The sequence below is a fragment of the Pleurodeles waltl genome, chromosome 4_2 (genome assembly GCF_031143425.1).
Source record: "Pleurodeles waltl isolate 20211129_DDA chromosome 4_2, aPleWal1.hap1.20221129, whole genome shotgun sequence".
Lineage (NCBI taxonomy): Eukaryota > Metazoa > Chordata > Amphibia > Caudata > Salamandridae > Pleurodeles > Pleurodeles waltl.
The window spans coordinates 518,328,177-518,351,934 of NC_090443.1; the positions used below are offsets into that span (position 1 = coordinate 518,328,177).

General features: G+C 43.1%; 1 protein-coding gene across 1 annotated transcript in view; it reads right to left on the reverse strand.

The window, feature by feature from the left end:
• LOC138293036 (flavin-containing monooxygenase 3-like) overlaps positions 1–23,758 on the reverse strand; it is a 360,876-nt gene that overhangs the window by 83,401 nt on the left and 253,717 nt on the right. The window contains exon 8 of the mRNA XM_069232018.1: positions 15,824–15,896. Coding sequence (XP_069088119.1) covers positions 15,824–15,896 — 73 coding nt within the window. The remainder of the gene's footprint in view (positions 1–15,823; positions 15,897–23,758) is intronic.

Below are 23,758 nucleotides of genomic sequence, written 5' to 3' on the forward strand. Positions count from 1 at the left end.
TTCTTCTTTTTCTAACATTATTTTTCCATTCGGTTGTTTCTTATGAGTGGTGAAGGGTCCCATTGTTCAATGTACAAGACTGTTTCCCAATGACCTTGATTCTGCAACATTTAGGCCTGAGGACTAAAACATTAAAGACACAGTTATTGTTAACATAAACGTTGAAACCACCCTGCAGCCTGGGAAGAATTTGTATTCTATCAAGTGATGTACAAAATTGCTTCAGACCAAACCAGAGAATTCTCTGTCATGTTGCAAGTTTGTTTGGAATTCGACTTCTAATTGGACATTGCTACTTTTGCGTGATATCGACTCATCAAACTGACAATCAAGCTGTTTTAAGAATTTTTTGTTAAGGTATGGACTTTGCAAGTTTTAGTTAGAGTCTTCTTCTGGTCTTTGTTGAGAGCAGTACAGTGCTTTTGATGTTCTCTGCGCCGCCTGTGTTGTGCACTTTCCCTGATGGGGTTCCTAACAGACTTTGGTGATGATTTACATGCTTTGCTGACAAAACTTAATTGAATGCTGACCCTAGAAGAGGTACATTCAATTGCAAATGTTATTTATCCCTGACATGTGTTTCTTTAATAGAAGTTAGCATGCTGACACCTGCCTATTTTATCTGGGATTCCTTCACTTATTTTGGGTTTACCTTTGTAATGCAGGAGGCAAGCTGGAAGAATAATGGAATGGAATGCTACACAGAGGAATTTCCTGCAGTCATGTTTCACTTAGGGTCCATCTCCGGACATCAATTTTTTTACATCTGAAAAAACTTCAAAACCTATGAATACATAGTAAAAGCCTGGTTTACAAAACGAGTACCAGGCGTGGTGTGTGGGATTTGAGCTTGCTTAGTGTAAGAACTCGCAGGGCACAAATACATATTGATTTCCACTTATTTTATTGTGTAAATCTACAAATATTTTGCAATGATATCTCACTTATCTGCACTTAGCTACTTTACATAAAGACTGTCTAGCTAAAGATACTGTAAAAAGTGTGGGAAAGTGCACAAATACCAGGATTTTTGTGAGGAAAAAATATTTGAGGTAAAAAATATATTTTTTAAAGTGATATGTCAATAATTTTCTAACCCCGAGTTTATCTAGTAACTGCATAGACTACTCAAATATACAGTTAGGAAAGCTGTTGTGAGAAAACAGGGCTGATTGCAGAGGCCCCATAACTTTTTGCCCCCATTTTCCACTTTTTGCTGGTGTTTTCCTGACTTTAAAGGTGCCCTGGGTACTGCTAACTAGTCCCAGGGCCTGTGCTCTGTGTAAAATGGATATGCAAATTAGGCTTATTATAAGTGGCTAAGTTAACCTACCTATAAGTCCCTAGTATATGGTAGGGCATGTAGGTTTAGGGACCACAGCATAGGTGGTGCACACCTAGGTGCATTGCTGAGGTGCCCAGTGTCATTTTAAAAGCAAGCCTGCCTTGCTGGCTGCTTTTAAATTAAAGTTATATGCAAATTCGACTTTGGAATTAAAGGTACTTCCAAAGTCTTAAACTACCTTATTTTTACATATAAGTCACCCCTAAGGTGTGCCCTATGTGCCCCTAGGGCTGGGTGCCATGTAACTATAAGCAGGGACTTTATAAAAATAGATTTATAAGCCCTGGTGAGGTAAAAACAGCCAAAATCGTTTTTCCCTCATTGAAGTAAATGGCCTTCATAGGCTAGAATGGGCAGACTTTATTTTAAATTTTAAAGTCTCCTTAAATGTTGCATACTAAGAATTTGGTATCAAATTAATTGTTGTAATAAATCCTACAACTTCCAGTTGTTGGATTTAATATAACTAGTTCAGGTAAAAAGTTTAGACTTTACCTAAAAAGTTGCCAATTTCAGCTCTGCCTGCAGCAGCTTCTGCCAGGCTGCCTTGATGAGGTGTGAAGTGGCAAGGCTTCACACAAAGGAATGTGCTTGGGGGAGAGAATCTCCCCTCAGCAGATGGTGAGGCAGGAAGGGGGAGGGCTGCCAAACTGGTCTTCAAAGGCAGAGAAGGACATTTGCAGCACCCAGCAACACCCCCACATCCTGCAACCCCAGACAGCTAGGTGCCCCCTTGATTAGATTAGGAGAGGGCAGGAGAGGGGTGTGTTTATGATTTTTAGCCACACCAGTGGGTGGGCTCAGCCAGATGTAACCTCCAAAAATCAGATTCATCCATGTTGGATTTTTGGAGACTGTTGCCTTCTGGGATGGATTTTTGCCACACTTCCCAGGAAGTGGTCATCACAGGGGGACGACCCTGTCCCTGATTGGAGAACCAGGGCCCCCCTGCTTTTCACCCAGGAGCAAGGATAAAACTGGCAGACCTGCACCCACACCTCAGATCCCCTCCAGAATTCAACAAGAAAGGAACTAAAGAAGAAGAAGGACTGCCCTGCTGGACCCCTGGCCTGCACCTGGACCCTGCACTCAGAAGGACTGCACCAGCTGCACACTTGGGCTTCACCACAAGAAGGACTTTGCCTGGCTTCAACTGGTTCAAGGAGGGACTCCCTGTTTGCTACAGGTGAAAAATTGCTAAACCAGAGTCCCCTGCACCAACTCCTGAAGAAAGCGACCAGCTGACCACTGTCCAGTGGCCAAAAAGGAGTTTGCGGCAGGTGCATTCTGGGAGTTGAAGTCCGCACCCCCCAAGGACCATCACAGAACTTCTGGAACCTTGGGGTGAGCTGTGGACCCCAAAAGAACCTTAAAAGAACATCTGGGTGAAGCCCCAGAAGTTTGGAAAAGATTTGAGAATTTTTGGAAAAAAGCTCCAGAGAGGGACCGAGTCAACCGCGACCCGGCCTGACTTCGTGGTTCGTCCAGGTAAAGAAAAACATCCAAAAAAGAGACTAAGTCCGAACGTAAAAAGTTGACCGGGACCTCCCTGCCATCGTATCCGAGAAGGGCTCCATGGACGTCGGATCAAGATCCAGGTTTACCCCGGTCGAAGGATTTTCATCTCGAAAAAACAACTAAGTCCGAAGGTAAAAGTCTCTACCGAGGAAACCCACATCGCGTATCCGGACAAGGGCTCCAGGAGGTCGGATTCAACTGGCAGGTTCGTCCCGGTGAAGAAAAACTTCAAAATAAAGACTAAGTCAGAAGGTAACTTTTTAACCGAGGCCTCCCGCGACCTGTAGCCGAGCAGGGCTCCATCGCGGTCGGCCTGAAAGTTTGTCTTTGCCCCGGTCGAGGTGCAACCAGATGACCCGATTGGCGCTTTTTGTTTCTAAGCGCTAGAAAAGTAATAATTCTTTAAAAATTCATATCTCCGGTTCCCCTGAACCGATTTTAATCGTTTTTGTGTCATTTTAAAGATAAAAATATAAACTATTTTTATAAATTGGTTTTGGATTTTTAAACTGTTTCCTGTGTTTTATTTAATTACTGTTTTGTGATATTTGAATGCTTTACACTTTGTCTCCTAAGTTAAGCCTTGACGCTCGTTGCCAAGCTACCAAGGGTTGAGCTGGGATTAATTTACTGAGACCTAACTGTACCTATGTGGAGGTTAGTGGCTTGTTGCTAGGTGTAGGTACCTACCTGCCCTACCAATAACCCATTTTCCAACAGCTGTTAATTGTCAGTGTTGATGAGTACAAGGCCTTTCCCTGCCTAATGTACAAATGCAGTATGTTGTTTTCACCAGTAGGTTGAAAATTGTAATGGGTAATGAACTAACCAGTGTTGGACTTGGCCCTCTCTGCAGGGTCACCCCAAAACTTTTTGCCTTCACCCCGCTATTTTTCTGGATTTGTGTTTCTTGGCTTTAGGACTCTGTACACTTTACCACTGCTGATCAATGTAAAAGTGTTTGTGCTCACTCCCTAAAACATGATAATATTCGCTTATGCCTAATTGACACATTTAATTTACTTATAAGTACCTAGTAAAGTGGTATACTACATACCCAGGGTCTGTAAATGAAATACTACCAGTGGGCCTGCAGCACTTATTGTGGTCCACCTACTTGAGTAGCACCTTTAACCATGTCCCAGTCCTGTCATTGCAGTCTGTATGCAGTTTTAAACTGACAATTCGACTTGGCAACATAACCCCCTTGCCAAGCCTAAATCCCCCTCTTTATTTCATATACGTCACCCCTAAGGTAGGCCCTAGACAGCCCATAGTGTAGGGTGCATTGTAATTGAAATGCTGGACATATACTTTTATGTTTCACATGTCCTGGTAGTGAAAAACTCCTAAATTCATTTTTCACTACTGTGAGGCCTACCTCTCGACTCTCGGTTCTCCTATTACATTTAATAAGTGCTCACTTCTGATTGGGAGCAATAGGAAATTCATGTTTGGTGCCTAAGAAATAAAATCCTTTTTAGTGGCAAAGTCGGACTGTAAGTCACAATTTTGAAAATGCCACTTTTAGAAAGTTGCCATTTTCCTCTCTTAGCTATTTTGTGCCTACAGCCTGTTCCTGAGTCACATGACTGGTTGTAGTTGGCAGTTGGACTTTGTTTAGTCCTCACTGACAGCTACATAATAGAGTGACTAAATGTGGCTGGATGGGCCATCACTTTCAGAATGGGGGTGCGGAGATAGGCACAACCCCACTTACAAGTCAGCAGGCCGTGCTCTGCCTTCATACAAAGGACCTCATTAATGCAGGCTGGAGCCAGATCAGGTAAGGCAGGAAATTCTAAGCACTTCATAGGGAAACATCTCCTACTTCAAAGAAGGCACCAGGTATAAAAATAGGATGCTCAGTCCCACTTTTAAGGTTCACTTTCTGGACCTGTGGAAGGACTCTCAGAAGACTACCTGCTGCTGTGGCCTGCTGTGTACTTCAGAAGACTGCTTTGCTGCACCTGGAACAACTGCTCTGCTGCCTGAAGCCTGCTTGAACCCTGAGAGGCCTACCCTGCTGCTTGAGCCCTGTTCCACTACATGAACCCAGTACTTTCAGAGTAACTCCAAGGGCTAGTTGTCTGGCCTCCTGATAAGAGCCTCAGAGACAAAAAGGCTCCAACCATTTTAAACCCGCTCCTGGACACAGCCTTAGTGAGTCCTGACCCTTCAAGTGGTCCCCCTCCTGTCCTGGACCCTTGGAAGTGTTGGCAAAGTTTTCCAGATAGCCAAAATCCAAAGACTGGGACTTGGAGAAAGTTTTGGTATCAAATCTGCTCTGAGAACTGAGAAGGAGACCAGGACCAATGGGCTCATCTCTCCGCCCAAGGTGCATCTCTCATTGGCCTGACTTTGTGGCAGCTTCTGCTACTTTCTTCTCCATAGCAGAAAATCCTGTTCAGTGGTTCTTCACAGAATGAGTATCTGGCCTTGTGGCGCTCAAGACTTACAAAAATGAGACTAAGTCAGAACGTGGAAATCTACACCTCAACTTCGTCCAAGGACTCCCCAACAACGACACCTCCTCCTCCTCGGACACCGCCTTCAGCTGTGCTCCACTGAACTTCTACCTTCTCAGACATTTTTGATTAAATTTCTTCTAAGTTCAAAGGTAAGCGCTAACCAGGCCCAATCCAGTTCTTGTACACAACTCGTGCTCCATTTCGGTCGGGCATCTGTTACAACTTTGGTGGATCTTGCGCAACGAGATGTCAATGGTTGGCCCTTTGATCGTTTAGGCACTAATTTTTCCATTAACCCTTAAAAAAATCATAACTCTGATACTACTGATTGAATTTTTGTCATTTTGTTGTGAATGTATTAAATTGTACTCAATTTTTCTTAATTGGTGTGGGATTTGTATTGTGTTGTATTTTCACTTTATTGCTGTTTGGGTGCTGCATAAACACTTAACACATTGCCTCTAAGCTAAGGCTGACTGCTTTTGTGACAAGCTACCAGAGGATTAAGCACAGGTTAATTTAGTGACTTTAGTGGTTCACCCTGACAGGGATTGTGGCTGTTACTTGAGAAGGGTTAACACCCCCTCAACCAACAACCCAATTTATCATAGGCAGGCATTTGTAAATAAAAAATAACTTGTGTGGTTGTAAACTAGACATGTAATTTAACAGTCTTTTTGAAATTCAGGCTTAAACCTTCAGACCTCACTTCTCAGTGTTTTCATTATGAAGATCAGGCATAATTTAGGTTTGTGTTAATGTTCAATTTTCGTATTTTTGGTTGACGCAGTAAATATGCCTGTGGCAGGATGTCAAACACTTCAGTGGTTTTACTGTACACATACTGCAATACAGTAGAGATACTTCTTCTTGCTGACATTCTGCTGATGGCTGATTCACCACATTCTCAGAGAATCGGCTGATTTTACCTTATGCCTCACCTCTAAATCAGGAAACTCACCATTTGATTAATTTATCCTCTATGTATAGTAAAATGCAAATCCATGTGGCTGTATGTTTTTGCAAAGTTTCCTTCTTCTACATCACCAAGACAGAACTTAGCATAGTAAACTAAGCACTCACCACTGACATCTGATGTCTTGTGTAGGCAGGACCGGCTTTAGGGCAGTGTGAGCAGTGCGGCCGCACCGGATGCTGACCTGGATTGGGGGGCACTGACCTCAGGGAGGGCGCTGTGTTTAGCAATACCTTACAAAATGTGTGATTTAAAAGCACCTGCTGAAAAGTTCCTTGTGTGTCCAGTCTTCAGGAAACAACTAAAATGTCAATATACCAAATGTGATTAATGTTCCTGCTAGGGAGAGAGATGGGAGTTTTGCCTAGTAGCAGAGAGGGTTATTATTCCTGCTTCAAAGAACAGAAAACTATGCTTTATGTGGATAGCTGCTTGGATTAGTAAAGCCAGCCTTTGAAAGCTCTTTAAAATAAATGAATGTATGTGAAAGGGGGGGGGGGGGGCTATGTAGAGATGAGGAGCACATTTGCCTGGTGGTAGTGAAGGAATCCGAGGAGGTGGTCATGTGGTAGATGGGACGCCATAAAAGACTGTTGCACAGGGTGCCACCAGTGCTAAAGCCGGCCCTGCGTGTAGGTCACTAGTTCGAATCATAGTGGGACCGTTTCCACCTTTCAGCCTTTTAAAACTAATAACTGAGTGCATTTATATTAACTTATAAAATGAACTGTTTGTTACAGTATTTAGAAACGGTGAAATTGTAGGTCTAGTTTATGTATAAAAGCAAGTTGTTTTAAAGCAATATTATCTCAAGGGAGGCCAGTCCCAGCTGATTATTGATCATGGTGAAGCCATGGCATGCGCTGATGAAGATGTGGGCCCAACTTCATCTCAGTCAATAACTACCTTAAGGGAGCCCGGCCCCTAGGATAAAATTGCCATTGTAAATCAGACTCCTTACATATCGGAGTAAAATTCACAAAATTGTTTCTTAGTGTGTTTTTCACTGGACTATTTAGATAGAAGGAAGAATGAAAGGTGTGTAATTTATTTCCTGTTGCGGCTCCTCTATTTTTTCCCATTGAAACGTTTTTTAGTGAAAGGCTGGTTACGAGATTCACAAAAAGGAAATATAGAAAGGATGATCAAAGATTTAGTCACAATATAAATTGTTTGTTGGTGGTGCCATGCTTAGGGACTGTGATGAGTTCTAAGACCCCTGATCTTCTGCTGGAATTAGATGACCCATGTCTACAAGAAAATAGTTTTCTCCCATGATTTGTGCTTGGGAATTATGGTAAATGCTTGAGAAGGAAAATTAGGACATGATTTCTGTACATTCATGAATATATTCCCCAACGATTCGAGTAAAACGGACTTTCAACAGCACATGCAGCCTTCAATTGGTTCCACAGAGCTCTACTGATGCTTCACCACAGAGCTCTAATGAACAACTGGAGTGATTCATGACAGTCGATAGCATGTTGCCGACTAGGAGGTGTTCAATTTCCTGTGCTGCTGCCTGGAGTAAACAAGCTCTGAGGTGTTACTGTAGATGTGAAATTAGGTAGTTAAAAACCGTGAGCAGAGGTACAGATTTCTAGTCATGTACATCACAATATATTTTTTAAGGGGTAAAAACAGTTAATGAGAGAGATCCCTGTCCAAGTCCAACATCCCCTTTTCACATCTGTGTCCTACTTTTTCCATTCCCTTTGATGTCTAATGCAATAATTTTAAAATTGCAATATTCTGGTACATATAGAAGATTTTCAAAATTTTCCATTTATATGTATGTCTTTAGATATTTTAGAGATGCAAGACGCTATTTGCAGACTGGTTTCATATTTAAATTTAATAGTTTTGTGTTCTCATGGGTAGTGAGATCCTGCAAATGAGGTGAGTTTTGCACATTTAGGGCTCTAATTATCAAAGGTTTGCATTGCTTTTGCACCATGCAAGGTGGTGCATGTGCGACACAAATCCTGAAGTGTGATTTATCAAGTCATGCACGGCCACTGTGCATGGCCCAGCATGGCTTGACAAATTAGGAGTAATGTAGTGCATATTTCTGTGTGGTGTTACTCTGCCCTAGGAAGGCATTCCATGGGTGTTGCATCGATGTTCCCACGCAACTCCCATGGATTTTGACACATTCACAGATTTACCATTGCTGGTAGACCTAGGAATGAGCCAAAAAGATAGCCTGCGCAGGGGGGCCATAATAAGAAGAAATATCTTGATTTTTCCTTGTTACTTCCTCACATAGAACGATGGAATATGCCTCTTAGGATTGTTTTAGTGCATGAAGTTATGTGTCAAGCCCACATTCCCACAGTTGTTTCTCTTGAGGTGCTCCAATTCACCTTATCTGGTTTTGAGAAGTGATCACCGAAAAAGTAGGAGAGGAGGGCCTATTTTTTCAACAAAATAACAGAGAAAACATGGTTAATGTCAGACCTGATAGATAATCCTCAAACGATTTCATTCCACTGCATGTGTACAAAAACATACCTAATTGGCAACACTCATCCAAAAAGTAAAACCTTTAGGGATTCAATCTTGCTGCTAAAAATACTTTTCATGACTAGGTGGAGTTCAAAAATCTACGTCCCACATATTTTTCTAACTGGTTGATTATGATTTGAAAACGTATGAGAATAGGCAGTTCAAATGCACTGTCAGGCACATACGCTTTTCTAACCTCCACACTCACGCATGCACAAGTATATGACCAGCAAAGGGACGGTATGTTGTCATGTTTGCAAATGAATCTATCATCCATTACTCCGTAAATTTGTGTCACTTAATCTCTGTCCTTTTTCCTTCTGGATTTCCTGTTGGATCTTTGTTGTCTTCACGTGGCTATTGCCTATGTAAGTTTTTGTCCTTCACTTTATGTTTTGAAACAGCAATTGACTGCTCTTTTGAAACTACTTTTTTTCTCTTCATTTATTTGGTCAATTGGTGATTTCTTTTGAGGTCTTGCTAGTTACTCACATGGCAATGATGTAAAAGCATAATGGCTACTAGAAAGGGCTGTCTTTTTCTGTTATCTGAGAGGGCGAGCCAGTTATGACCTTGGCACCCAGCACTTAACCACAATGTACTACATTATGCTGCTCGGGTAGAATTTACATGTATTCATTAGCCCTTTATTGGAAAAAGTCATACTTTAAAAATGATTTTCTCGTGACATCTGCCACGAGTGTACTTTAAATATTTTTGTTCGCATAAAGTAAAAAACTGCATTGTGATGATGATGATTATTATTATACGCTGCATCAGACATTGGGAGGGACTTCTAGTCCAAGGAGAGCTTGAGGAGGCCAAGGGGCGGGCCAGTCACTTGCCCCAGCGCTACAAAGCACCATCGGCCCCCCGCATCTCGGGGCCGCCCCCGGGCAAAGCCCGGGCCAAGGGCGGGCCTGTCCACGCCCGTCGTAGCCCAAAGGAGGCCGGGCAGGGCCACCCCCCTAACAACAAATATAGGCAATAATGGGATCCTGAAGAGAGGATCAGGACTTAAAAGTGAGATTGTCATTTATGCAATATATGATTTAATTTAATGCACAAGGTTGATTTCTATAGATGGCTTTCTACTGAGACTGTATTTACAAATGGTGTAACTATATAGTAACTGGGGGATGGGTTTTGTGTAATAATTACTTGTGGGGTTTGGCTACTTGGTAAACCATCCTGCATACGTTTTGTTTACTGACCCGTACAAAGGGAACGTTTTTTGCCTCATATAGACGTTATATTTTCTCCTTAAAAAGGTCTATCCTTAACCATCACAATCCTGGGTAAAAGGAAGCACTCAATGCTGAATCTTCCCCCAAATGTAAAGATAGTACCTCCATTTTAAAATACATATCAGGAGCGATGGGGGTGATAGATAAGCAAATCTCCAATGTTGAAGAAAAATTGCTGACCACAGGCGATTGTATTACACTCCCGTTAAGGAACTCAGAGACACAGGCTGATTATAATAATATCGAGCGGTCTATTAGGATAGAGGTAGCTGAGAACCAGGAAAGTAAAAACAATAAAAATGGGTGTATTCAAAACATCTCGGACACAATTTCTGTACTGGATGTTTCTTCACCATCACCTAAGCGCCCAAGGAAACCTTCGATAGGGAGGGTAGATAATCCCTCGAATAACAATTTAAAGAAAGAGTTATTAAACATGCCTGGAAGACAGTCACAAAAAAAGTAACTCAGAGGAAAACTCCAAATAAATCAGCTGATACAACCCTAAACCTCCTCGCTAACATCCATGAATCAATAAACGCCTTGAAATTATCGGCCTTGGCCTCACTGGACTCTCTTTCAGAACGTTTAAAAGTGGTAGAGAGTAACCTAGAGGCAGGTTTAGTACTTATGAAGTCTTTACAGTCCGTGGATCTACACCCCGCTAGAAAACTCAAACTTTATGAGTGATTCACAACCTGCAACTCAAACCAGAAAAGCTCCTATTGCACCACATTTGACCCCAAACTTTACGACTAGTTCACAATTCCCAACAATAGCGGCAACAATAAGACAATCACATGTAAAGGTTTTGAATAGCGCACCGTTTTTAGATAAGACAACTCGGCTTGTTACAAATTCCACCGGGGAGGAACACATAAGAATGAGAACATAAGAGCCCTCTTATATACCAGATGATTATTTACATCTCCCACGGAGGCGACACCCTACATAATGGTCCTGGCTAATGTTCCCCCCCGGTTAACCAGTATTGGGAAACATGGACAGCTTTGAGAAATAAGTCCCTCAATTAGATAGGATCGCGCCTGGATTCCCGAATGGTGGGGCCCCTTTTTGACAACATAAAAATGATTAGGAGAATTAAATGGATAGGCATCACCCGCAAATCACTGGATGGAGACTGCGTGGTCCTTTCGTTCAAATCCCCAGAACGAGTAGAGAGGGTTTTTAGCGAAGTTGGGGCAAGGCATGTTACTCACCATGGCATCTCATTGTTACCTTTGGGCTATTTTTACCAAAGCCTAGGGGGGCAAAACCAAAACAGCACCCGACCAACCCACCCTACAGAGTGCTGACTCTATTCTCTCCTGCAATAGATTTCAAACTCTCTAAACACTAGAAGATTTGGATTGACTCAGTAGGGAGAAGATAGAGTTAACCATCGAGATGGCTTTGGAAGAGAACGCAGAAGGGGGGCAGATAAAGCAGGGAGATCCACCTCAGTCATTAACCTTCACAGCATATAGTGACATAGTCCCAATTATGAACAACATACAGGGACAGAATCATCAGAACTTGGAAATAGTTGTACTTTACTGGAATGTGGCAGGCCTAAGCAAAAAGCTTAATAACGAGGAATGGATGAACTTTATCGAAGACTTCCCCTTTCTATGTTTCCAAGAAACTTGGCTCTTAAACCCTATTCACATAAATGGATATAAAACATACTACACACCAACAGTACCCTCAGGACATGGTCGGCAAAAAGTACAAACATCTCAAATAAGCTTCCCTTAACAGATTCAAATATGCAAATCTCTAATGCCTACTACCAAGTGATTGTGACCTACCTAGATCAGAAGACCCAATTAGTGGTCATTAATTTTTATAACAATGCACCCACGAGTGAGGTCTCCATCACCTTAACACAATTGGGAGAGGAACTAGAAAGAATTTGCATAAAATCCAGGAGAGAAACCCTTATCTTGTGGGGCTGTGATTTCAATGTCCATCTTTGCAAGGAATCTTCTGAGAAAGTATGTGGACTGCATTAGGAAGATACTGCCCGAGGGTTCACTTTGCACATAACATTCAAGGTGATGCTATGAATATATTGGCGCACAAATTTAACCTCTCTTTTATAAACGAAATTTACTTCGATGACCCGCAGTTTAAGCCAACTTTTAACGGCAGGGTTGCAGCTACAGTGATCAATTACGTTTTAATGTCCACTCATTTCGCACACTATCTCTCCAAATATTTACTTCAGGATATTGCAATAAGTGATCATTTCCCGCAGAGTTTAAAGATCTCACTAACATCCTCTACCCTGCCCCAGCAGGATAATACTGTCCTGGTAAATGATAATGAACTTGCCTCGCGTAACGGGTATTCTCTATGATGGTCCTAAATAGAACCAAAGGGCCTTCTGAAGCAGTTAATTTGTGAACACACGCAAGATTTTGCAGACTGCCTCAGTGATGATATAGATCCATCAAAATGCCTAAGTGCCTTCTCCTCGATAACGCGAGGTGTGAAAGAAGCTCTTACTAATAAAAGGGGAAAGTCGTGGCTGAGGGAAAAAACTGGTTGGTTTGACTCTGATTGTACTAAAGCACATAAGAGATTAAAAAAAGCGTTAAGTGCTCCAACAAGATGCTTGGTTGAGTTACGTACCCGGAGGCAGGAATATGAGGCGGCCATTAAGAAAAGGAAAACCACCATGAAAGAGAATACCTGGGAATCCCTCCAGAAAGTTAGTCTTATGAAAGATAACACCCTTTTCTGGAAAATAATAAGTACTCCCATGCCAGGGCCTAGACAAGATCCCAGAATGGAAATTGCTACAGCGGAGGGGGATTGGATCGGTCACTTCTCTAAGATATATGGTCCGGTTCCTGACATAGAGCTATTTGATCCTCTAGCAAGTTACATCACCCAAAAGAACCCATGTATGATCATAACACCCCAGTTCAGCCTGGAGGAAGTAGTAGAAGCAATCAACACAAGCAAAGCTGGAAAAGCCCCGGGCCCTGATGGCGCCCCGTAGACCTGTATAAGGCAAACATACACTTATGGGGCCCCCTGTTGACTCAGGTACGGAGGGGTTGCTGCACGCAAGGACCCTTACCATCAAGGCTAGATTCTATCATTGTCCCCATATATAAAAAAGGTGACCGTCTCAACCCAGCCTGTAATAGACCCATTTCACTAATCGACACATTAGCTAAAATAGCTGGGAGAATCATCCTGAATAGAATACAAGGCTGTACCGAGGAAAATAACATTTTATCTGAATTACAGTATGGTTTTCACACAGGAATAGGCACCGTGGAACAGGGATTAAACTTATTATAATTGGGAAATACACAAAGATTAGGGAAGGCAATTTGTACTTGGCCTTCATAGACCTGACTTCAGCATTTGACTGTGTAGTCCATGGGAAACTATGGGAAATACTAAGTGGCATAAGGGTAGAACCGACAATAATTCAATTTATACAGGAACTGAATTCAGGAGTAGAGCGAGGGTGAGATATGGGATAAGAGGGGAATGTACTAAGCCTTTTGGTATACACAGAGGCGTATGTCAAGGTTGTGTATTAGCTCCATTCTTATTCTCAATATACATAACAAGCTGGAACTAGAATTAATAACTAAATGCAAAGATCTCCCCCAAATAGGCCATCGCTCGATTCCGGCCTTACTCTATGCAGACAATGCTGTTTTATGGTCTGGACCCCCCTAGCCCTTCAGAGACTTTTAACAACTTGTGTCATACATGGCAGACTTGGGCCTTACTGTCGCTCTAAAACCTTCAAAATGAAATGTGGTAGGAAATTAATTAAGACTCATGATGTTGTCATGCAAGGCGGAAAGACTGACATTACTTCAACATTTTCCTACCTGGGTATAATGTTTGATAAACAAGGTTCCTGGGCTCAGTGTGTAAAAATAAAAAAATTACAGACTACAAAGACAACGACAGCCCTGAAGCTATTTTCCAAGAAGCTAGGGACGATCACTCCACAGAACATGTTAAAAGTCTATAGATCTAATTGTATCCCGACTGCCACTTATGGACCAGGTGTATGGGGGGTATACCAACTGCAACTCAATCCAAACTGTGGAACATTATTTTTTTAGATACTTACTACTGGCACCAAAAAGCACTTTGTTAGTCATGCAGAAGTAGGGGCCCCCTTCCTAGTGGATCTAATAAAGATACAGCCTATACTGCTATGGCAGAAAATTTGGACCTCAGAACACACTGGCCAGTTTTACAGGGCAGTTTTACGGGATTGCATGGCATCAGACTTTTCTTTAAGAGTCCCATGGCTGAGGTACATTATGACCTTTTTTTGAAAATATTGGCCATAAAGAATACTATGCAAACCCAGCAATATTGGAGACATTAAGCAGGAAAGATCTGAGTCCCCTGTCCTTGAAGTACCTAGAAGATCTGAGGTGGACAGCAGAGGCAAAAAGACATAGGCCCTGATTCCGACTCTGGCGGGCAACGCGGCCAAAATAGCGATGCCCCCATTCAGACATTCCCGCTGGGCCGGCAGGCGCTAACCATGTTAGCGCCCGCCGGCCCAGCGGGAATGGGGGCCGCAACACAGGAGCCGGCTCCGAATGGAGCCGGCGGTGTTGCGGCGGTGCGACAGGTGCAGTTGCTAGGCAGACAGTGAAAAGCTTAATGGGGCCCTGTTAGGGGGCCCCTGCACTGCCCATGCCAGTGGCCCCAAGACATCCGTTACCGCCAGCCTCTTCCTGGTGGTGACAACCACCAGAAACAGGCTGGCGGTAAGGGGGTCAGAATCCCCATGGCAGCGCTGCTTGCAGCGCTGCCATGGCGGATTTGCCCAGCCGGGGCAAAAACGGCGGGAAACCGCCAGCCCCGGTTTTCTGACCGCGGCTTTACCGCCGCGGTCAGAATGGGCTATGAAGCACCGCCAGCCTGTTGGCGGTGCTTCCGTCATCCGCGACGACCGCCAGGGTCGGAATGACCCCCATAGTCTTGTGTCCAACCAATTGATTTTGTCCACGGAGGGTAAGCAGCCTTGCCTGGTAAATGTAGTAAAACCACACATCGTTTTGTTCTTACCAGGGTAAGGCTAGATACGTTTCATTGTTTGATAACTTTCCTGACCATGAATAATTGGAGCACAATACTAGGGGTTTGCCCTTGCGATTCAAAGTCAGTACAAAGTACAATACATGTGGTTTTCTTTTGTAAATTTTATAAAAAACAGAGAAAGCATTTGCTAATACCTTTTTTAAGATCTACTCACATGCGACAATGTCATCCAGCATATCTTTATCTTCAGATGTTACCCTCCATTGAAATATGTGGCATTTTAGCAAATTTTTTATGTTCCATAATTACGGTAAGAAAGTCCTTGGGTGTATTAGTGATATGAATATTTGCCCATCCAAATTTATAATGATCGATTAACATCCCCGACTCGAATAAACTTATAGTAAGGAACACCTGATAGATAAATAATTGTTCTTGGTCTAGTACAGGGGGAGCCTTTACATGTTTGTGACTGAGTATCCCATCCGTCAACCTCTATTTAAGGCCCTAACTTCCTTGGTTTGGCACATCTCTTGTGTGTATAGAGGATATTTACAATTGTTTCCTATGTGAAACATTTCTGTTTCCCACTTTATGTTTGCTTGAACTCGGAACGCAGCTGCTTAGTTATGATTAACACAGATACTTAATATTGAAATACATCTTGAACATAGGTCTGTTTTCACAGGGTTCTGTTATACTGAGCCACACTTACAATATCTTCTTCTTCCAAGCCTTCTCTTCATTGTCTGCCACCATGAGACTCCTGGGAGGCAATTTGCAGGATCCTGCAGAAGAAATTAGCATATGTACCTGTATCAATAACATACATTAGATCCTTGTCAAATAAACAATTTACAAAACAAACACCACAAACATATTTGTCTCTCCTGTTAATACACAACACAAATTTACACATATTACTGATCACTGATGGATACAAATGGGCTTCTGGGATTCAAACCTACAAGTCACAGGTTAGATGCAAATATCTTTAGCATACACTCAAGTGGCAGCGTGTTACCAGAGTGATGCTGGTACACTGAATATTAAATTCAATACTTACAAGAACAGATTATTACACCCGTCTCACGCTTTATCCACACAGTCCTTACTGCAATGAAGGCACTCCTCCCTTCAAAACAGGCACCAATGTGTGCCTTCTAAAAATATTTTGAAGTACCTACAATAGCACTCATTCCTTTTCCTGGAGTATGAAACACCCTAACCATGAATCCTGTTTGATGGTTTTGTAGACAGCGAGCTCTCTGCTTTAGCATTAGCTGTGATTCCATCTTCTAAAACATATGCTCCCTGGTGCCTTAGATGTGTCATCTCCTGACTTCACTAATGGAGAACACATTGAGGCTGTTACTTTACTGTTGCAGGCTGTGTCCTTCTGTTGGTTGTTCACAGATGGATCACCCTTCAACAGATGGCTTCATGATTATAACCTAATGGAATCCTTGCCTGATCATGCAGTGTGTGCATGAGAAAGCTGGACTTTGGATAGGAAAGAAGGAGATGTAGGGCAGTTTAAATGTAATTTATTACTGCAACATTTCCCTATGCAGGTAGGTCCATATCATTGTAGTGGTGCATTTATAAAATGTAGATCAGGAGGTGTCATTGAAAGAAAAGAAGTATCAACTTTTTCTTGAAGGTGCCCATAAAGGAGGCAGTGTGATAGCTAGGAGTGAGAGAGTGCCACATTTTGATAGTACTGCCACAAAAGACTATGCAATTGTATGTTTCATTTTGAAGGCTGAAGGTTCTAGCAGCAGAGCTCCTGTACTCTGGAGAGATCTGAGTCCACATGAGGCTTTTAGTTTAGAGGCAGGCCACTGGGAGTAGAGGAGTGTAGGACCTTGTGAGTAATTCAAGCAGTCTTGTACAGAGCACCGACTTCCACATGAAGCCATTGGAGGGTTAAAAGAAAAAGAGAGACATGTTCAAATGTTTTCGTCTCATTCATAAAACGAGCCACACCATGCAATACTGCCTTCAGGAGGACAAGCTGTATTTTTGGAAGACAAGAAGGAAGTTCCTATAGTCAGTTCTTGACAACACAAGTAGTTGAACAAGAGGTTTGAGGTCAAGTTCTGCAATAAACAAACAAATCTCACAAAGACATCTGTGATACAATTGTGCACTTTTGGCCATTTTATGGATCCGCAATTGCAATTTAATTCAGAGAAATGACTAGGGATTTAGCACTGATGATTGAGGACAAATGTTACCAGAATAAGTTTCAGGTTAAGTGAGGTCCTCTAGTTTTGAACCTTCTACAGTGCTTTGGCAAGGAGCAGCACATTCTTTGAAAGGAAATCCTTAGATAGACCTGTGTGTTACATGCGTATCCCTGAGATTTTAAATAGAATGTGAAAGGCTTCTACACAAAGGTTGAAAAGCTTAGGGAGTAGTATGGATCCCCCTGCACCACAGCAACCAAAGTGGAGAAGGAATTGCCAATTTACATGTTTGCAAAACAGCTTATTGATTTTTGCAAATATTGAAAGACCTTCTACGGGGCAATTTTTTTTGGCATACTCAGCATCCGCAAGTGGTGACTTGTCCAATTTTTGAGCAGCCAGGGAGCACTCCTTGTGAAGGAGAGAGGTTTACTAGCTTAGTCCAATGCAGTAAAATGTGTACAGTCACCTTTACAAGTATTTCTCAGAACCAGGTCCAAGAAGTGATTTGCAGGCTATTTTTAGCTGTGATTTTAAAAAGATCATTTCCCAAAAGAGGGTTGACTTAAGCCATTTCATCTTGGCTTGAAATAACATGTTCTTATCCTTCTTTGTGTCTGGAAGATTATGTGAAGAAAGATTGATGGAACAGATTTTCTGTTAAAAAAACACAAAAAACTATTTCCATTTGACCACAGGAACTTTGAAAACAAAGGAGGGAACATGATTTGCACCTTTGATTATAGTAAATAGCTGTTTCAAGTAGTTCTTGGTGGCATTAGTGAGGAATATGATAAATATACCTCTTGTACATGTTTTGGATGTCCTAGAGGTTTCATGTTGAGAGAAGGTACGGAATCATTGTTTCCACTTGTTTTCCAACGTTTTTAAGTACTTTCTTTCTGTAAAGAGACCCTTAAAATCTAGGGAGTAGAAAGTTTGACCCTTTCCTTTTGATGTCCTTCAGTATGTCAGACAATTAATGATTAAAATTTCTGACGGAGGCAATGACATAATCTTTAGGACTGATTGGTAAGAGGTTACTTCAAGCCAATGCATGAAAATTGTTAAGGTCCAGTTTTTGTACCTGGGATGAAGTAAGTTCCCTTTTAGTTTGGCCACAGATTTTAAAATGTTTGAAGACCACTAAAAGGGGATTAAGTAATGACTGCACAAGCCTCCACAAACTGGATCACTAGAAGCCACGAGACACTTGTTAAAGATTATTAGGTAAAATGTAACCCTTTAATGTGGTTGGGCTTATGAAAGTTTTGTGTGAGAACAATGCCTGAGAGAAATATTAAGTAAATACTGTCCTTGGTGTCACCAAGGTCTACCCAGTGGAGGTTGAAATTTCCTTAACAGATGAAAGTATCAGTTAGAATGAGTTGATTGTCATGCTCAAATTTCATTATGTCTAATGAGGAGGAATGATCCAACTTAATTTCTACAATCAAGCACTGGAAAAAAGAGTAGCAGTTTGTATTTATCCTTCAACGCAAAACACATTTTTGTCCATAACTTTAGCCCCTCCCCAGGATACTTCCTCGTGATCATGCTGCATTTTGGAATAGATATTAGAGAGAAGAAGATCAAAAGTATTATGAGATGTATCATTAAACCATGTCTCCCCGAGAACTAGTATATCAAGAGCATAGTAAACAATAATGTTAATAATTTCCAGTCTACATTTAACTGCAGATCAACAGTTATGTTGGAGCCATCACTGTAGGTTTATGTGTTTTGGCAATGGGCGTTTGCTAGAGTCCCTACTTATACCTGAATGAGGATGTTGTGTTCCATTTTTCTTGTGGAGTAAAGGTTCAGCGAAGGCAACAGAGGCGAAGACCCTCTAAGTAGGCTTTTGCGGACCTCCGGGATCCACAGGCCACAGGTAAGACCCACTGCACTAGAGGATTTTTCTCACATATGGCAAGTCAAGAGAGTCAAAGAATAAGACCAACTCTGCCAAAAAACTAACAAATCCACCAGACTTCCTCCATCGGTAGAGACAGGAAATGCTCTATACTAGACATACAGTGGATGAGACACCTTCAATGGTCCTAATTATTGTCTGAGGTGAAGACTCCTTTCACCTTGCCACCACAATTTGCATGACATTTCCATTTCCTTTCTTGTCAGCTGACAGAGCCCTATTATGACTCCTACAGTTCCACACCATGAAACCCAGCGACACAGCTAGAATAGATAACCGCTGAGATATATTGCCTTAAAAGGAAAGTGGACACACATGTCAAGATAAAGCCTGCATGCTCGTAGAAACTTTAACTTCCACCAAATGCCTTCTCCTTAACCTCCTTGTGCAACAAAGAGTTCTCATCCTGCTCTGTTTGCATAGCTGGAGTACTGCTGTGGTCAAAGTTGCAACAGAGCCTCATATCACTCTAACACTTATGGTAGGGTACCATTCGGGCCCGTAGTTCAGCCTGCTGAAGCACAGGCAATGTAAAAATATACTATAGATACCATTGAAAATAAGATCTGAATGAACTGTGGACTCCAGCAAGTGCCCACATGGAGTTCCTAAATGTCTGTAAATGAGCTAGCTACACATCCTTTTGGAATACTTGAACAGATGGACCTTAAATTCAAAGGGCAGCTGACCACCCACAGTCTTGAGTTTGCTCTCTTCTAAATCATTGTCTCTGTAGATCTAATGATAACAGTTGTTGTTGGAAGCAGGATTATTTCAACCCCTATTCACTTGGTCAGTGGCAACTGTCAAGACTGATATCTTCCATCCACTGTCAAGAACAGAACCCTAAAGAGCCAGCATTCCAGTAAGAGCTTCAGTTTGTTAGACATGACAAATCCTGATGAAATGGTAAAGCCACAAATAATACAGGTGTTTTGCTCCTTTAAACAGCCAACTCATTCTCTGGGAATATGCATGCTGGGGCAGCAATGCCCTCTGCATGGCAGTACAGACATGCAGCCCTGCCCTGAATGTGGGCAACAGTAAATCATTTGGTATCCTGATGTATTTGAGTCCAGCACACACATTAATCCTGCATGTGTGCTGATGCATGTGCCTTGTAACTGACGTGAGTTAACTATAGAAGATACTTGTTGGACCTGGCTTTTTAACAGGGACATCCCCAAACTTTTTGCCTCCTTCCTCCTATTTTTTCTGACCTGTTGTTGTTGGCTTTTGACCTCTGGGCACTTTACCGCTGCTAACCAGTGCTAAAGTGCATATGCTCTCTGTGTAAATTGTACTACTGATTGGTTTATCCATGATTGACTATTTAATTTACTTGTAAGTCCCTGGTAGAGTGCACTACATGTGCCTAGGGCAGGTAGATTAAATGCTACTAGTGGGCCTGCAGCACTGGTTGTGCCACCCACTTCAGTAGCCCCTTAACCCTGTCTCAGGCCTGCCATTGCAAGGCCTGTGTGTGCAGTTTCACTGCCACTTCGACTTGGCATTTAAAAGTACTTGCCAAGCCTAGAACTCCCCTTTTTCTACATATAAGTCATCCCTAATGTGTGCCCTAGGTAACCCCTAGAGCAGGGTGCTGTGTAGGTAAAAGGCAGGACATGTACCTGTGTAGTTATATGTCCTGGTAGTGTAAAACTCCTAAATTCGTTTTTACACTACTGTGAGGCCTGCTCCCTTCATAGGCTAACATTGGGGCTGCCCTCATACACTGTTGAAGTGGCAGCTGCTGATCTGAAAGGAGCAGGAAGGTCATATTTAGTATGGCCAGAATGGTAATATAAAGTCCTGCTGACTGGTGAAGTCGGATTTAATATTACTATTCTAGAAATGCCACTTTTAGAAAGTGAGCATTTCTTTGCACTAAAATCTTGTTGTGCCCTTCAATCCACGTCTGGCTAGGTTTAGTTGACAGCTCCTTGTGCATTCACTCAGACACACCCCAAACACAGGGTACTCAGCCTCACTTGCATACATCTGCATTTTGAATGGGTCTTCCTGGGCTGGGAGGGTGGAGGGCCTGCCCTCACACAAAGGACTGCCAAACCCCCTACTGGGACTCTGGCAGACAGGATTGAACTGAAAGGGGGCTTGGTGCATTTCTTAGACACTCTTTGAAGTCACCCCCACTTCAAAGGCACAACTTAGTATAAAACAGGGCCTCTGCCCTACCTCATCAGACACTTGCTGGAGAAGAAACCTGAACCAGAAACTACATCCTGCCAAGAAGAACTGCCTGGCTGCTCAAAGGACTCACCTGTCTGCTTTTCTACAAAGGACTGCTGCCTTGCTGTTGGCCTGCTGCCTTGCTGAACTCTTGTCTGGCTGTAAAAGTGCTCTCCAAGGGCTTGGATAGAGCTTGCCTCCTGTTCCCTGAAGTCTCAGGACCAAAAAGACTTCTCTCTTCCTCTTGGACGCTCCGTGCGCCGAACTTTTCGACGCACAGCTTGTTCCGCGGCAAGAAAAACGCTGCACACCGATGCTGATCAACGCGACGTCTTCGGGACGACCGAAACTTTGACGCACGGCCTCGCAAGGACAACGCCGCCCGACTTCCCGGGAGAAATCGACGCGACGCCTGCCGTGAGATCAAAACTTTGACGCACGACCTCGCAAGGACAACGCCGCCCGACTCCGCAGGAGAAATCGACGCGACGCCTGCCGTGAGATCGAAACTTTGACGCACGGCCTCGCAAGGACAACGCCGCCCGACTTTCCAGGAGAAATCGACGCGACGCCTGCCGTGAGATCAAAACTTTGACGCACGGCCTCGCAAGGACAACGCCGCCCGACTCTGCCGGAGAAATCGACGCGACGCCTGCCGTGAGATCGAAACTTCGATGCGCAGCCCCGCAGAACGACGCGCAGCCGGAAAACAAGCAGGAAAATCCACGCACCGACCCGGGACATCTGGTACTCCCCGCAAACCACAGTAAGAGACTGTCCGCGCGCCGGAAGACGACGCCCGACTCCCCGCGTGGAAAATAACGACGCAAGTCCGTGTGTGCTGAGGAGAAATCGACACACACACCAGTTTTCCACGCACCTCTTCTCCTGTGGCCCTCTGAGGAGATTTTCCACCAGAAACCAGGTACTTTGTGTTTGAAAGAGACTTTGTTTCCTTTCTAAAGACTTAAGACACTTTATATCACTTTTCAGTGATATCTTTACAAATTCGTATTGCAACTTTGATCGTTTTGACCTGAAGATACCCAGATAAATATTATATTTTTCTAAACACTGTGTGGTGTATTTTTGTGGTGTTATGCTATGGTGTTGTATGATTTATTGCACAAATGCTTTACACATTGCCTTCTAAGTTAAGCCTGACTGCTCGTGCCAAGCTACCGGAGGGTGAGCACAGGCTGATTTTGGATTGTGTGTGACTTACCCTGATTAGAGTGAGGGTTCTTGCTTGGACAGAGGGCAACCTGACTGCCAACCAAAAACCCCATTTCTAACATTGGTGATCAGCGGTGAGGATAGGACTTGTGTTTGTGCAGTGACATACAGTAGCTAAGTATTTCACTACCTACCCACAGTTGAAGGTCAACTTGATTTTTCATCTTTTTTTTGGCTTTTGGTTCTCTGATGTCCTCCTGGATATACTATTGATATTTTGGACTTTGGATTTTGGTTTTTGCTAGTAAGATCTTATCAGAAAGGGATTGCTTACCTACTCATTCTTTGTTCGTACTGACCACCTCACTAAGGCTGACCTAAGGAAGCTTTGCAGACAATGGGGCCTTCCTGTAGCAAGGAGATCTACTAAAGCGGAGATGCTACATGCCTACATAGTCTGGGGGGAGGAAAGATGGGCAGAGAGAGAGGCAGCAAGAAACCAAATGACTAAGTACCACTCAGATGAGGAGGAGGACTACACACATGAGGAGGAAGACTGCTCACATGAGGAGGAAGACTACTCAGATTTGGACAGTGACCCAGAAATAGATGAATGGCTCCGAAGTCAAAGGCGACAGGAGCAACAATTAGAGGAGTATCTTGCAGAGGTTGAGGCAAAAAGACTCTTAGCCCTGGAAGAAGAAAAGATTGCAGCTCAAGAGCTGAGCTGTAAAGAGCTGAAACTGGAGGCCGGAAGGGCTGAGTCCAGTTCAGATGGTGGCAGCACAAATCTTGCATCTAGTACTGCTGAAGAAGGGCACAAGCCCAGAGATGTGGTGCCCAACTTGAAGAAGGGAGTTGACACACCCCAGGCGGTTCAAGGGTATGAGGTAGTTCCCGTTATGCACAGGGTCCCTGAGAAGGATTGGGGAACTGGCACAGGGAGTCATATTCCTACTGGGGGGAGGGACACTTTACTGACTCTAGCAGAGAGTGACAGAGAAAAGGGTTCCCCCCTGGTGGACGTCCTGGATATAGAGTGTAGAGACATCCCAGAAGAGTATGGGTTGAGTGTCAGGGACAGACAGATACTGTCTCACCAGTCTCAGGAGGGTGAGGTAGAGTGCTTTTCTAAGGTTGAGTTACTGGGTGGTTG